A 15,321-nucleotide genomic window follows, 5' to 3' on the forward strand; every position below is an offset into this window, starting at 1 on the left:
TTGTTTCACTTTTAGTCTCTTGAGGAACCTCCATACTGTTTTCCACAGTGGCTGCACCAATTTACATTCTCCCCAACCGTGCACAAGTGTTCCCTTTTCTCCACATCCTTGCCAACATTTGTTATTTGTGGTTTTTTGGATGATAGCTTCCACTAAACTAGGCTGTCTCACTCTTGGCATCACTGACATTGGGTTGGGCTGAGTGATTCTTAGTAGGGGCTGCCCTGTGTGTTCAAGGCTGCTGAGCATTGTCCTGGGACTCCAGCCACTAGGTGTCAGTAGAGCTCCCCCACCCCCAGTCATGACACCCCAGGGTGTCCCAGGGAGGGGCAGCCTTGCTCCTGGTTGAGACCCCACCACCAGGCACCACCAGCAGTGTTTGTCTCTGGGGAGGGGCACTGAGGTCTAAGTCTTGCTTTTCTATCTTATCTTTTTTTCATAACTTGTTTATGCAAGACCTCTTTGAAAATGAGCAAACTGTTAAAACTAAGTGTTGGGAGTTAAAATAAGAATAGGAGGAGGGAGGATATAGCTCAGTGGTAGAGTGCATGCTTAGCATGCTCTGGGCCCTGGGTTCAATCCCCAGCATCTCTGTTAAAAAATAAAAATAAACGCACTTACTTCCACCTCCCCTGACCCCCCGAAAAAGAATAGGAGGTGTTGGAAGGGCCAGATGTTAGGGTGAGCTGGGAGAAGCCTGGACCAGCTCCTTGGGGCAGCAAAAACAGACCCCTCCTCCAGTCTGTGCTCCCCTGTTTCCAAGATGGGGAGAAGCACTCCTTATGGGTCCAGCTCCCAGGCAGACAGGGGCACTGGGATGGACCTGGCTTTGCCCCTTTGGTTGTGAGCCTCTGGAAAGGACCGCCCCCTTTCTAAATGTTGGCATCCTTGCAGGGAAAGGTGGGGGACTATCTCCCATCTCATAAAGTTCAGATGTGACCCTACACAGGCTTCTGAACCTCTCTGGGCCTCAGTTTCCTCCTCTGGAAAAGGGGCACACTGTCCTAACAGGGACACTGGGTTAAGTGGATGAAGGCTGAGGGCTTGGAATGCACTCAATCCTGGCCAGTGCCCTTATCACAGTTGTTGCCATCAGCCCGGTTTGTACAAATCTGTCTCCCCGTGATCGTGATCTCCTCCTTGGCTGGAGAGACGAAATTGCAAGGTTCACTCAGCTACACTCCTGACGGTTGACCAGATAATCAGAGGATCAGGGGTTTGTTCTGGGGACTCAGACCCTCTCTTTGGTGCAGATGGGGCACCCCAAGGGGTGACTCCGGTCTCCATGGGAACAAGAGCATCCTACTCTGAGGGATAATAAGTCTCGGTGGTTTAGGCAGTTTAGTGCCCATCTCGGAGACCCGGCGGTTCCCTGCCCCCACCGCATACCCCTGGATTGATCTGTGTCCCAGTCTGGACAGGGAGAGGCCTGTCTCACGCCCAGGTCCCTGCGGTGCTCAGCATAGAGTGTGGCACCTGGAGGACCTGGGGGAAACATGTGTTAGATGAGCAACTGGAGGAAGGAACAAGAAACAGCGAGAGACAGAAAGCAGGGAACAGGGAGAGAGGGAAGGAGATGGATGGCGACTGAGGTGTCGAATGACCCGGAGGTGGAGGCAGGGACGTAAACCAGAGAGGGAAAGAAGGATGACGGGGAGATGCACAGAGGGAGAGAAAAAGCAGAGTAGTGGGAAGAGAGACAGGCAGCCTGGGGCAGGACGCACAGGGGCAGGGAGGGGTCCCAGCATCACCCAGCACCCTCGGCCCCCGAAGACCCTGGGACAGGTTTCTCTGAATTGATGGATGGATGGATGGATGGATGGATGGGTGGATGGATGGATGGATGGGAGTGTGTGATTCTCTTTGCATGGAAGTCCTACTTCCTCCTGTCTGCCTGGGGAACTATTACACTCCCTACCGGACTCAGCTCAGGTGGAGTCCGAAGACTCCTGGGAGAGGAGCCTCCCTGGGTGGGGCTTCGGCAGTGCCCCGTGCCTCCTCCATCACCAAATGTCCTGTTCTGGTTTGGGCGGTCTGCTGCCCCTAGCAGTTTGCGGCTGACTCACCTGCGTCTCCTGCACTCCCAGCTGGCCTTAGTGTGCAGTGAAGGGCTCACTCGGAGGGTCTGGGTTTCCAAACCCTGCCCATTCCAAAGAGAGGACTCTTTGGACCCGCTCCTGGGAGGCAACCGCTAAGCCCTTGGAATGTTCTGCCTGATAAGAGTGTCTTTGTTTATCTGGAGACCTTGGGACACACCAGATAGTCAATGCTAACAGTGTGATTTATGGGGGACACCTTGGGTCATGGGGTATCAGCTTGACCTCCTGGGTGGTGGTGGAGCTGGAAATCAGGGTCTATGTAACCTGTAACCAACCTCCAATAAAAGCCTGCACGGCAAGGCTCAGGGGAGTGCCCTGGCTGACAGCGCTTCATGCACGCTGCACACATTTTTGCTGGGGGATCACGTGATCTGGTCAGTTCCCGGGGACGGGACAGCTGGAAGCCCCTTCCTGGTCTCTCTGCCCTGTGCGCCTCTTCCCTTCGCTGGTTTTAATCTCTATCCTTTTGCGGCCATAAACCGTAACTGTGGGTGTAACAGCTCTGCTGAATTCCGTGAGCCCTCCTAGTGAATCACTGAACCTGAGGGTGGTCCTGGGCCCCCAACACAATGGACGTCAGCAAACGTCTGCTCAGTAGGGAGTGAGCTGGACGGCCCCGCGGGCCCTCCGCGTGGGCTTACCCCATGAGATTCCTGACTGCACTTCAAGTTTTTGATTCTTATCCTGGTTCAGAGAGGCTGTGACTGGCCCAATGTCACACAGCCTAGGGTGGGAGCCCTGCCCATCTGACCTCTTAGTGCCCTCTTGTCTCTCTCGACTCTGGAGGAAGAAGGTTGGCCCTGTAACCATTTCTTGGAAGATGATCCACTTCCCACGTCATCTTTATTGGCGGAGCTGCTGCCGGCTCCCTGCCGTTCCCACCCTGCCGCCCACCCACGGGGACATCGCATTTTTCCTGAAGGGTGTCCCCTCCATGTCTATGCTTCTGACCAGATTTGCAGATGAGAGGCCCCTCCATGTGGCTTTTCTTAGGCCCACGTTGCTTTAAAAAAAACACAACAATATGGTCTTGATTACCAACATGTTTGAATCCAGAAATTTCACCCTGAAATCTGGATCTCTGGGTTTCTCTGAGAAAAAAAAAAAAAAATCAGAAGACCTGGCACTAGAGATCCCAGCCCCCCTCGGGGTGGGAGGGTGGAGGGAGGCATGCGAGTGGAGAGGGCTGCTGTCTGGCACCCCCTTCAGCTGGGGCACCTGCTCTTAAGATGGATGTGGGCCCCACCGGGCACTTATTTTGTTACCTGCCTGGCTCCCGTGGGCTTCTGGGTTTGCAGCCTCTGCAGTGGAGCCTTATGAGATCAGGAGAAAATGGACAGAGACAGGGATGGCTGCTCCAGGGGCGAAGAGTCCTAGGATCCAGGGGCCCTGAGCAGGGCACAGACTTTCTGTGTGACTTGAGGCCCTCTGAGCCTCAGTTTCCCCATCTGCGATATGGGGATGTGGAGGATGGGAAACCATAATCCCCAGTGTCCCTGCAGAGAGACCTTGAGGGTCTCACTTCCCTTCTACAGGTCTCCCTTTCTCCCTCCGTAGAATGCCGGGGCTGGATTTGGTTGGCGGCGGCATCCCTGAGGCTGCAGGCGGGTCACGGTCACTCTGGTTCACAGCCCCGTGCGGACTCTGCAGTAGCAACGGTCCACTTCCCAGTACTGCCTCCTTCTCGTGTTTCACCTGTGTTCCTGAGTGCCGGCCTGCCTGCCCAGACCGCAGGCTCCTCAATGGCGGGGAGCAGGCGTGCCCCTGGTGTGGGCGGCAGGAGGCCTTGGAGTCTGAGCTGGAGTCGCCCGCTCCTGCCCTGTGGGTCTGCGCAGGTCTGGATCTACACGGCTGCGAACCACACGTTGGAATTGATCTGTCCTGGAGTTTGCGTGTCCACAGTCTTCTTTCTCGCTCAAGAGCCCTAGACTGTGGGAGACCCAGATCCTGGCATCCCCCTGCCGTGGGCAAGCCCCTTCCCCTCTCTGGGTCTCCCTCAAACAGAGGGGTCCAACCAGCTTCTGTGGGCTGAATCGTGTCACTTCCTCTCCTAGATCAATACGTTGCAGCCCTAACCCTCAGGAGCCCAGAATGTGACTGGAGACAGGGCCTTTATAAAGAGACAGTTAAGGTACAGTGAGGTCACGTGCGTGGGTCCTAATCCAACAGGACTAGTGTCCTCATAAGGAGGCGATCAGGACAGATTCATACAGAGGGAAGGCCGTGTGAGGACACAGGGGAAGACGGCTGTCTATAAGCCAAGGAGAGAGGCCTCAGAAGGAGTCCACCCAGCCCACACCTTGATCTTGGACTTCTGGTTTCTGGAATCATGAAAAAATAAATTTCTGTTGTTTAAGCTCCGAGCCTGTGGTCCTTTGTCCAGGCAGCCCAAGCAGACTCGTAATGCCCCCTTCTAGATTTCACTGTCCTCTCCTGGCAGGCCGTGCGTGGCGCAGGGGGCTTGGCTGCCAGAAGGGAACGCCTGCTTGAAGAACTGGACGGATGCTCCGTTCATGCCAAGCCCTGCTTCTCCCCTCCGGCGGCCATGCATTGGAACGAGCTGGAGAGCCTGCCCTGAGTGCAGAGACTCTGGGCTCCAGTCCTAGGGAGGGTGGGCTCCCGGGTACGGGGGCCCCTGGGAAGCTCTGTTTCTCGCGAGTGCCCTCTGGTGGCCTTAGCAGTGCAGTAGCCCAGCTCAGGGACTTACCTTCAACGGAGACCAGCGAAGTTTCAGCTTTATACTCCATGGGTGTTTCTGGTTCCTCCAGCAGCGCTGGTTTCGGTTTCTTGAGGATCAGGGCCTCGTTGGCCTTGGGACTGTGACTCTCCTCCCACCATTTAAGCATCTTCATTCTGGGGCAACGAGCCCTGGGGTTAATGCTGTGCTCAGCACATCCAGGTTCCCAGAAGGAGCCCTGGGCTGGGGGTCAGGAGACCAAGTTTCCCACTGTTTGCTTGTTGTGTGGCCAGCACTCCCCTCCCCTCATCAAATGAAGATACAAGTGACCGCCCAGTGCCCCCAGGACAAAGTCCCAGGCCCCCCAGCCTGGTGACCCTTCACTACTGTGCCTTTCCTCTGCTTCTTCTTGGCCCCCTAAAGTTTTGATATATATGCAATTTTTTTCTGGACAAATTTCTTTTGCACTTTCTTTCCTTCACAAAATTTCTGGCGTATTTGTGCATATCAGTACACAGAGAGCTCCCTCAGTCTTTTTACAGCAGTGTGGTGTTCCCCTGTGTGGGTGCACCACCGATGATATAACTGGTCCCCTTCCTCTTCTGCCCTGTCATCTGCCAGCCTGCTCACCAGTCCCCCTTAGGTCATGCGTCTCCACAGAGCGGCCAGAGCTACCTTACAAAGACAGTCATCTGCCCCTGTCCTGCCCCGGTGGGTCTCCATCCGATGCTCTTTGCACTGAGAGAATTGGATCTGAACCTCCATTTCCTGTCTGAAAAAACCCTCCCTTGACAACAATGCCTGAAAATGCTGAGGAGAACATCACCACACAGAGAGCGGGCTGAGGCTGTAAGGAAGCAAGGAACTGAAAATCAGACGCGATGAACCAACTAGCCTGGCGACCCTTTTCTGGAGAGCAAGGGGCATTGCTGGTTAGGGTAACCACCGGGTTTGATTTAAACAGCCCAGTGATGAAGGCTGGCAAGGCTTTGGGTCCACATGAGGTGGAGAGTTGGAGCTGAGACCCCTCCAACCCCTACATGGAGGGGGATCTAGAAGGAAAAACCCAGTCATTGCTCAAAAGGATGACAAGGGAGCATGTCTAATATGGCCTGGGCGCTAGGTTGAGAAAAAATGTTTTCCTCTTAGAATTTGAGGCCACAGTCCTGCCCTTACAGAGATGTGGGTCGGAGAGCCCCAAGGTGAGCGATCAGCATCAATCAATAGCTTGGGGTTTGGCCACGTAACGTTCCTGCAGATCAAGTCCCACCGAAGACCCACAGAGAAGCACCAGGTCAGTCAGGAGGCCGAGGGAGCAAGGGGCAGGCGTGGGTGGGAGCTTTTGTTGTGGTTTCCACGGAAAGGCAAGGTGAGGTGGGGTAAGCAGACTTGGGATTGGCGAGTCTGAATAACTTCGGTGGCCTCTGGGCTATCGGGGTGGTCCCTAGTGGTCTGGTACCTGAAGTGTAATGACGTAAGAGTGCGAATTAAGAGGACAGACAAAGCTGAATGAACTGGAAGAATCACGGGAGGGAAATAAAGGACATGAATAAATGGAGCAGGCCTTGGGAAAGGCTGGCTGGTGAATTTTAACTTGACACTCACGCAAGGAGGACAAGGAGGAGGAAGAGCAGCGCTGACGCAATGGCTCCATACACGATGCCCTGGATCAGCCCCTTCACGAACACACTGGAAATTGAATTCTTATCTGGAATCAGAGGGAAGTGATAGCCATTCTTCCCCTTAGGCTGTAAGGTTGGACCCACTACTCCTTCCTCTGGCTCTGCACCCACCCTCACCTTGGTCCCTAGGTGTCGTTCCAGCCCAGTCACTCGCCCCCTGTGCACTTACCTGGTATCAGGAAGATGCTGGAAGCGTGGATTCCGTGTTGGTTCTTCCCCTCACAGCGGAGGCGCGTGACTACTTCTGGCTCCCCAGTGAGGCTGATGGTGCTGTTGGCCCAGGGGCCAAGCATGAGGGAAGTCACCTGGAGGCCACTGTCCGGGCCGTTCACACCCACGGGAGCACCTCCCATCAACCAGCGCACGGAGGGCATGGGGATCCCGTGGAAGGAGCAGCTGCACTGCAGTGTCTTCTTCAAGGAACAAGAGGAATGGAGCAGCCTGGCCGGCGCTGTGGGGAGGGAGGGTCAGGAGTCAGCAAGGCGTCCTGACTTCCCTTCTCCCCTTGCTCCAGGGCCCAGTCTTCTCCTTATTTGTGACTCATATGGAGCTTCAGACTTTCTGGAAGCCCAGAGGAGCTGGGACTCCGCACAGTTCCCTTTATCCTGTCTCCTTGTCTGCCGCAGACCCGGGCTCAGCTCTTACCTCTAGACTTTCGGCCCCAGAGGCCAGGGAAAGATGAGGTTGCTCCCCGGACTACTCCGGGCCCCCCAGCCGAGGGCTCAGCCTTGCTCTTTGGCCCATCATTCCTCCCAGGCTCTGGCTCGCCCCTTGCCCACCAGCACTCACAGGCCATCTGGAGTTTGACCGTGCTACTCCTGGTCACGTTAGCCAGGGAGAAGTTCAGATGACACCCGAGGGCAGTGCTGTGGTCCTGAGGCTTCCGGGCTAAGCGCAGCCCCGAGCGGGAGGAGGAGCTGCTGGAGCCATCCGTGCTGGAGGACACACCGGGCCCTTCCCAGGAGAGGAAGAGGGCTCTGGCTTCTTCGCAGCTGCCTCTGACGGTGCAAGCCAAGGTCACAGGTTCCCCAGATGCAAGGATCTCTGGAATGTGGAGCTCCGGTTTCTGGGTCAGGTCTGGAGGAGAGAGACAGGTTGGACCCAAAGCCTGGAGACAAGGGACCCTCATGGACACTTTGCAGATGCACAGAGTTTTCAGGCTGCAAAGTGCTTCCCCACCCTCGAGCCCATTTGGCACCCACCCTGACTCCGCCACCTCATGGAATTTGGGATTATTGTTACTGGTGGCTTTTCACACGTTTATCTCCCTTCCCTGCGTGGAGGGAGCACACCACGGTGTCTGGGGGAGCAAACTGAAGAGACTTGCTTAACGTAGCAGAGCTTGAACCAGAACCCCGACTTTCAAGACTGAGGGTAAGTCCATCTTCTGAGGATCTACGCTGCCTATGATTCCTCACCTGGCCCCCAGCCTGGACTTTTTCAGGTCAGCTCTTCCTACTCTGCCTCTTCCCCGCCAACACAGCTCCCCTCTTAGGTTGTGCCCCTTCTCAGCTGATCTATGATCATTTACGTCTCCAACTCTTACAGGCTGGACGCTGCTGGCAAGTCACTTCCCCTCTCTTTGCCATTCCTATTCGGGGTAAAAATTTATCAGCTGTGTCTATTGCGTTGGATTATGGTTGTAAGAATGAAATACCTAAGGTTTTCTAAAGCCTAGTGCCAGGTGAAGCAAAACCCAGGTAATTATCAGAACACCCTCTGGAGTTCCTTCTTCCCAAAGCATCCATTGCATGAGACCCAATGTCACCTGACACAGAGAGCTTGATACTCCCCCTCAGGAAAGCACTGTTTTCTCCCAGATCTGCAGAGAGTAAGAATGTCACGTTGTCCCTTTTGAGTATATTGGGGATGAGCAGGGTACAGTCTTGTTCTGCAAGACTCCAAATGGTGTGGGATCTGTCCGTGGTGTTATCAGCTATGGCAGCGGTGGGTGGCTTTGTAGCCGCAGGGGACCTGATGCTTTTCTCGAGCCAGTAGTTCAGAGTCATGGAACGGCTTGCAGATTCTTTGGGAAATTCAAATACGCAAGAGATTGTAGCACACAGGTCCGCTTCCACCAATATCTTCTTGACTTCCTCCAACACGGGAGAAAGTAACCCTGTGGAGAGAGATTCAAGCTGAAAATACAGACTCACCTAGTGTCCTCCAGAGTCTTACCTGTTACCAGCATTAGAGGATTAAGCTTATCCTGGAAAGGTGTGGCTCTCGCTCGGCGCCTGGCGGGGAATCTCTAAGCCCCGGTAATGTTCTGTCTGGTAATGATGGGTGTCTTGGTTTACCTGGGGCTTTGGGCCTCACCAGACAGTCGATGCTAATGGTGTGATTTACCAAGGGGCCTGGACAATAAAGTATCAATTCAACCCCTGGAGGGGCTGGGGACAAAGATCAGCCATTGGGGTGGTCAGCCATGCCTACAAAATTGAGCCCAGTTAAAAACTTTGGACACTGTGGTTTGGCGAGTTCCCCTGCTTGGCAATACTGGCCTGTTGTCACATGTGGTAGCTGGGAGCAGAGGCACCGTCCTCCGGGACAAGACAACGGGGAGCTGGCGCCTGCGCTCTCCTAGATCCTGCTCTATGTGCTCTTCCCTCTGCTGATTTCAATCTCTGCTGATTCTGCGAGTCCTCCTTGTGAGTTACTGAACCCGAGGGTGGTCTGCTCCGCTCCAATCTAGTCTTTTCTGCTCCAATCTAGTCTGCTGAGGTTGTTTTTTTAATTTCTCTTTTCTTGGTGGTAACTGTATCTTGCAACCTTGGCCATGCCACATCATTTCTGTATCTTAATTACTCAATCAGAAAAATGGGTACAATAACACCAGTGCTGCAATGCTGTGAGAATTAAAGATGCTAACTGCAGAGGCACGTGGCACCTGTAATCATAATCGCAGATTGTAATTGAGCTGTCGACTCTTAGCGAACAGTTATTTCTTCCCCTTCCTTCTCCATTTCCTAGGTGACAGCTCTGTCATGTACAGGATGGTACTGGTAAACGTCATGGTTCTTGAGGCCACTTCTAGTAATGACATCTTAAAATGATGGTAGTAATGCCGACCTGCGTAAGCTTATAGATTTCCAAGCACTTTTACAGAAATCAGCTTAAGTCATTCTCATAATACTCTTATTGCTCCCCTAGACGTATGGGGAAACTAAGGCTCAGGGGAGATTAAGGGGAGTGGGGGCAGAGCTCAGTGGTAGAGCATGTGCTTAGCATGCACAAGGTCCCCGGTTCAATCCCCAGTACCTCCACTAAAAAAGAGAGAGAGAGGAAGGGCCCTGCCTGAGGCTACAGAGAAAAGACTGGCAGCGTCAGGCCAGGAGCCTGGGTCTCCACACGTGAAGTCTGCTCCTCCAGACTAGCACATCAGGCATCTCGGCACACTTGGCTCTGGGCCGCCATGCTTCTTCTCCTAGGATGTGACTTAATAACACCCACCATGCAAGTGATGATGTTGACAGAGCAGATGTGGACACATTTCTCATTTGGGTTCTACAGTGTCAGTCAGGGGCGCAGCATTAAAATGGAACTAGGGGTCAGAAGAGTCCGGCACTCCACTGGCCACATTTCTGGTGACTTTGGGTAGGTGGCTTAATCTCCCAAAGCCTGTTTCCTCATCTGTGAAGTGAGGATAATAATTCCTCAGGGAGTTGTTGGGTGGAGAAGATGGGACACATGGTAGGCCACCGTGCCAACCACAGAATATGCACATGGACCATGTCTATTATGTATTAGTTATCGTGCACTGAATTCTTTAGGTCCTCACCCCTTCACCCCACATCAGCCCAGCCCAGCTTCCAGCCCCGCCCCCCCAGCCCTCCCTTGGCTTTCTCAAACACCTCCCCACTGCCTCTCGTTCCGCTTACCCAGCCATAGCAGTGGCAGCACCATCAGCGCCAACCGGACCTCGGGGACAAGAGAGGGTCAGGACCTATCATGCTGCTAACTCTTGTCCTCAGACCCACACGCGCTGGAGGGTGGGATTTGGAATGGAAGAGTAGAGGGGCAGTAGTAAGAGACAGGGGCGGAAGTAGAAATAAATTCAGTTTACTAGGGGCTCTCATCTTTGCTGTCACCCTTAAGCTTTGTCTATCTGTGAATCGGGAGCCTTGTGGGATCAGAGGCTGAGGACCTCCCGGGACAGGGACAGGGAAGGTTCCCCAGGACTCTCTGGGGAGCCTCAAGACCACATCTGCTTTCTTCTCTCTCCTCTAGTCTTCACTCCCAGCCCCCTTCTCCTTTAAAGGGTCTCAGATGCCAGGCTGAGGAGCTTGGGCTGTCTCCCAGGTCGAGGGGGACGTCGTGGAAGTCACGGAAGGATTCTGAACCACAGGGGAACAGGTGTGGGCGTTGTACAGGTCTCTCTGGGCCTGCACTGAGGAGGAAGCAACAGCTCAACAGGAAGACGATGTGGCCTGAGCTGGCACAGTGGCCATGGGGGATGGAGAGGATGAGGCGTATTTAGGAGACAGTTGAGCGATAAAAGACATTTCTATGGCTGACGGGACAAATTCCAAACTTCCTCCCCTTGCATTCAAGGCTGCCCATGATTTGGGTTCACACTTGCCCCAGCTCTACTGCCCCATTTCCCACGCCCTTGCCATTCCCTGCATGCCAAAGAGAAAATGGTATATACACATATACATACCACATACACTCCGCATGTTCCTACCTCTGCACGTTGTCCTGGGCCACACCCCACTCCCGTTTCAATGGCGTCCTTCTGTAACCCTCCCTTCTACCCACATTCAAATCGTACCTCTTTTTCCAAGTCCAGGTCAAATGCAATTTCTTCCTGGTAGCCTTCCTGGATCCCCATAATCACACAAAAAACCCTCCTTTCTCAAACTTTCTTCAGCACTCCTATACATCCATCTCTTTTAGGTGTGGAAGTCCCTGGTTTTAAAAAAACAAAACAAAACAATGATTTCCCTGCCTCCTTTATACCTGGGGCTGGCCATGTAACATAGTCCTGGCCAATGGGCCAAGTACAAGAAAAATACTATTAAATTATTATCACCAAATAAAAGCCTATGCAGCCTTTACTTTTTTTTTTTTTTTTTTTTTTTTACCATCACTACTGAAATCTGAAGGTCTGATCTTTTGCATATACTACTAGCCAGTGAAATTTGAGAGCCTGGTTAAAAAAAAAAAAAAACCACGTATTCATAATAAAGGAAACAAGTTTCAGAAAGAATTGAAGATGTTCCCTTCCCCTGCAGCTATAAATCAAAAGGTATTGTTCTGTGTTATAAAAGGGTTCAAGGATTCTGATTTGATATTGTACAAAAGGAAGAAAGTTTATAAGGATATAATTTATGTTCTCCTCTGCAATATACAGTTTTGTATGAATATTCATGACCGTTACTGACTTGTTCTGTTCTGTTCTGTTCTGTTAATACAAATCCGCTTTTGGAAGAACAATTTAAACAAAGTGGTCTTATGAGACTCCAAAGACATTAGAAATTATTCCATGTTTATGAAAACGATATCCAAATAAAATGGAATTCTGACTAGTTGCCTTACTTGGTAATTTCTTGCTCTGGTAACAGTAACATTGTAACTGACATCTCTGTTTTCTTAAATTGCGTATCTCTCTGTAGGCTTGTGCTCTTCTCGTGTCCCATGTGTACAATCCAAAAATAAAAAAAAACCATGGACTCTGCTGCTAGATTTATTATTAAGCAAACATTTTGAGAGACCTGCCTACTTGAAATACCAAACGTATGAGGCTACCTGCTGGAGACTTTTGGGAGTTTTGGCTTTCTGATGTTAGTACAACTACTTTCTCCTTGTTGCTTTTCTTCTTTTTCCCTGGAATGTAGATGTGATACTGGAGGTGGAGCAACCGTCTGGCAGCCATGAGGCAACCATGTAGATCATAGCTACAGACTGAGGATATTATTGACGACAGTATAGGGATCCTGGTTCCCTGACAGCCTTGTGGAGCTGCGACACCAACCCTGCACAGTCTACTGCCATTTATACGGCTTCTTCATTTGGTTCGTGCTCTTGCTGGGAAACTGATGAAATGCCCTACCACGGAATCAATCTATCCAAGAGTGAGCTCCTTAAGAGAAAGCCCTACATCAAATACATCTTTGTGTCTTTCCCAGTGCTTAGAAAACTTCTTGTGTGATAAATATTTGCTGAAAAAATTGTACAAGCACAAGTCTCTCCTTTCTGGGTACTATTGCTCCTTGTTTCTGAAAAGCATTCGCCAGGAACTGGGATACCTGAGTCTGAGCCTCAGCTGTACGCTGTGCCTGGCACTGCTTTCTGGCTTGACCCAGAGACATTCATAATGGTGTTATCTCTTTCCAGAACCACTAAGCAGGCCAGAAATAAAGAATACTCACTTTCCTAGCTTCCCTTGCACATGTGGGTGGCCACATGATGTAGTTCTGATCAATGGATCAGATGCAAATAGAAGTCTGCTGGGCATCTGGAAATATTTTTAAAAATCATCCTGAGGTACAGTTTACATCAAATAAAAGGTATCCATTTTATGTGTAGAATCCAATGAATTATGACAAACAAATGCACACATTTTATGAACACCACAGTCAAGCTATAGAATAGGTCCATCAGTCTCTCTTCTTTGGTTAGTTTACACAAATCCAATCCACTCACAAATTCTAGCAGGTTTTTTTTTTTTTTGTAAATTCTTTGGGATTTTCTATGTAGACAGTCATGCTATCTGTGAATAAAGACAGTTCTATGAGTAGTTTTAGTAGTATACAATTTATTTCTTTTTCTTGTCTTACTACACTGGCAAGGACCTCCAGTAAAATGCTGAACAGAGGAGTGAATAGAATGGAGCCAGTGTACATCCTTGCCTGACTCCTGATCTTAGGTGGGAAGCATTCAGTCTTTCCATCACTAAAGATGACATTAGTTGTACATTTTTCATAGATACACTATCAGGTTGAGAAATATTCTTCTTTAGAGTTTGCAGGGAGTTGTGTTTTGTTGTTGTTAACTATGAATGGAGCTTGAATTTTGTCAAATGCTTTTCCTGTATCTATTGAGATGATGATCATCGTAAGTCTTTCTTTGTGGTTGGTTTTCAAATGTAATCAACTGTGCATTCCTGGGATAAACCCACATGATCATAACTTATTATACTTTTTTATATTGTTTGATTTGATAATATTTTTGTTGAGCATTCTTGTATTATTATCACAGGGATAGTGGTCCACAGTTGGTTTTTTTTAAATTGAAGTATAGTCAGTTTATAATGTGTCAGTTTCTGGTGTACAGCATGATAGTTCAGGGTCCACAGTTTTCTTGAAATTCTGTGTCTGGTTTTGATAACCAGAGTAATGCTAGCCTCACAAAATGAGTAGGGCAGTGCTCCTCCTCTTCTATGTTCTGGAAGGATTGTGTAGAATTGATATTATTTCTTCTTTTAATGTTAGGTTGAATCCACCAGTGAAGACTTCTAGGCTAGAATCTTATTGATGGAAACATGTCTAACTATAAATGCAACTTCTGTAATAGCATAAGGCTCCTCTTGTTATCTATTTTTTCTTGAATAAAATATGGTCATTTGTTTCTTTCTAGGAATTCCATTCTATCTAAGTTATCCAATTTATTGGCATATATGCTTTATTATCATTTTAATGTTTTTAGGATCTGTGGTTATAGCCACTCTTTCATTCCTGGTATTCATAATTTGCATCTTTTCTTTTTTTTCCTGAATTAGTTTACTCAAGGTCTAACAATTGTATTGAAATTAAAAAACAAAACAAAACAAAGAAAAAGCTTTTTTCCATTGATTTTTCTGTATTGCTTCTGTTTTTAATTTAATTGACTTTTGCTTTCTGTTCTTTCTTTCCTTCTGCTTGTTTCAGGTTTAATTTGCCCTTCTTTCTCTTTCACTTCCCCCTCCTCTTCCCTCTCTTCCTTTTCTTCTTTTCTTAAAGCGGCAGCTCTTACCATGGATTTGAACCCTTTCTTCTTTTCTAGCCTCAGCATTGCGTTAGTGGCATCTCACAGCTTTTGCTATGTTGTTTTTAAAATGCATTCAATGCTAAATATTTTCTAATTTCTCTTGTGCAATGGGTGGAATTGTGTCCATGAGAAAAGACATGTTGAAGGCCTGTTCTCACATACCTGTGAATGTGACCTACTTGAAACAGGGTCTCTGCAGAGAGGGGATAATTGATGGGTCTAGTTCTCCTTTCAGTCTGATTATATACTTTAGTTTTTAAAATAAAAATTTTAGGAATTAATTTCAGAATCTAATTGTTTCAGAGAATATAGTGATTTACGTACAATCTCAAATCAAAGATTGAGGAGAGCTCTGGGGTGGTTCCACTGGACAACTTTAGACAAGCACTATCTCCTCTTTGGCTCCCCCCCCCCCCCATTTTCCTTATCTGTAAAACGGGTGGGTTTTATTGCTCAGCATGTAACGGTCCTTCAGACTTGAAAATTCTTATCTTTTTTCAAGTCTCATTCCCTTCCTTCCCTGGGCCTTGGCGCTTCCGCGGGGTGTCACCACAGGCAACCTCTTTCCTCTCCCCCTAAATTATCACTTCCTTTCCCAAATTTACCCCGCTCTGGAGTTCTGAGACTTGTTGGATTGATTTAATGCGTCACGACGAGCCTGAAGAACTGACGCGTAGGATAACCATGTGCACACCACTGAGTGACTCACCCGGAAGTGACTGAGGAAGAGGAAGGCTAATTCATCAGCCGACCTATAACTCGCTCATTAGGTGGCCTGGGCGTCCCAGAGCCTCACCGACGCCCCAGCAGGAGGCGGTCACAAGGCCATTCCCGCCCCGCCTCTTGCTCTCCCCGCACCAGCCCCGCCCTGCAGGCGCGCCAGTGGGCATGC

The 15,321-nt window shown here is 50.0% G+C and overlaps 1 protein-coding gene across 4 annotated transcripts; it reads right to left on the reverse strand.

Annotated features, from left to right (window-relative positions):
• Positions 1 to 3,171: 3,171 nt before the first annotated feature.
• LOC102519107 (SIGLEC family-like protein 1) lies at positions 3,172 to 7,507 on the reverse strand. 4 transcript variants are annotated; one of them, XM_032487825.1, is made up of 5 exons: positions 7,248 to 7,507; positions 6,628 to 6,909; positions 6,382 to 6,484; positions 4,807 to 4,952; positions 3,172 to 4,057 (listed from the first exon to the last, which is right to left on the reverse strand). In XM_032487825.1, the coding sequence occupies exons 1-5, from the start codon at positions 7,252 to 7,254 to the stop codon at positions 3,618 to 3,620; spliced, it is 978 nt and encodes a 325-aa protein (XP_032343716.1). In that variant the 5' UTR covers positions 7,255 to 7,507; the 3' UTR covers positions 3,172 to 3,617. The 4 variants fall into 4 exon arrangements, with proteins under 4 accessions (XP_032343716.1, XP_032343715.1, XP_032343718.1 ...); XM_032487824.1 differs by having other exon boundaries at positions 7,104 to 7,507; XM_032487827.1 differs by having other exon boundaries at positions 3,922 to 4,028; positions 7,104 to 7,507.
• Between the last annotated feature and the right edge of the window lie 7,814 nt (positions 7,508 to 15,321).

Source organism: Camelus ferus, chromosome 9 (genome assembly GCF_009834535.1).
Source record: "Camelus ferus isolate YT-003-E chromosome 9, BCGSAC_Cfer_1.0, whole genome shotgun sequence".
NCBI lineage: Eukaryota > Metazoa > Chordata > Mammalia > Artiodactyla > Camelidae > Camelus > Camelus ferus.

Bases quoted from the DNA above. Each gene is read 5' to 3' on its own strand.
- LOC102519107 (XM_032487824.1), bottom strand. From the start codon at position 7,254: ATGGCCTGTGAGTGCTGGTGGGCAAGGGGCGAGCCAGAGCCTGGGAGG. The intron at 6,910-7,103 runs GTAAGAGCTGAG...CCCTCCCCACAG, and splicing joins CTGGGGCCGAAAGTCTAGAG to CGCCGGCCAGGCTGCTCCAT. The intron at 4,058-4,806 runs GTAAGTCCCTGA...TGCCCACGGCAG, and splicing joins TTCGCTGGTCTCCGTTGAAG to GGGGATGCCAGGATCTGGGT.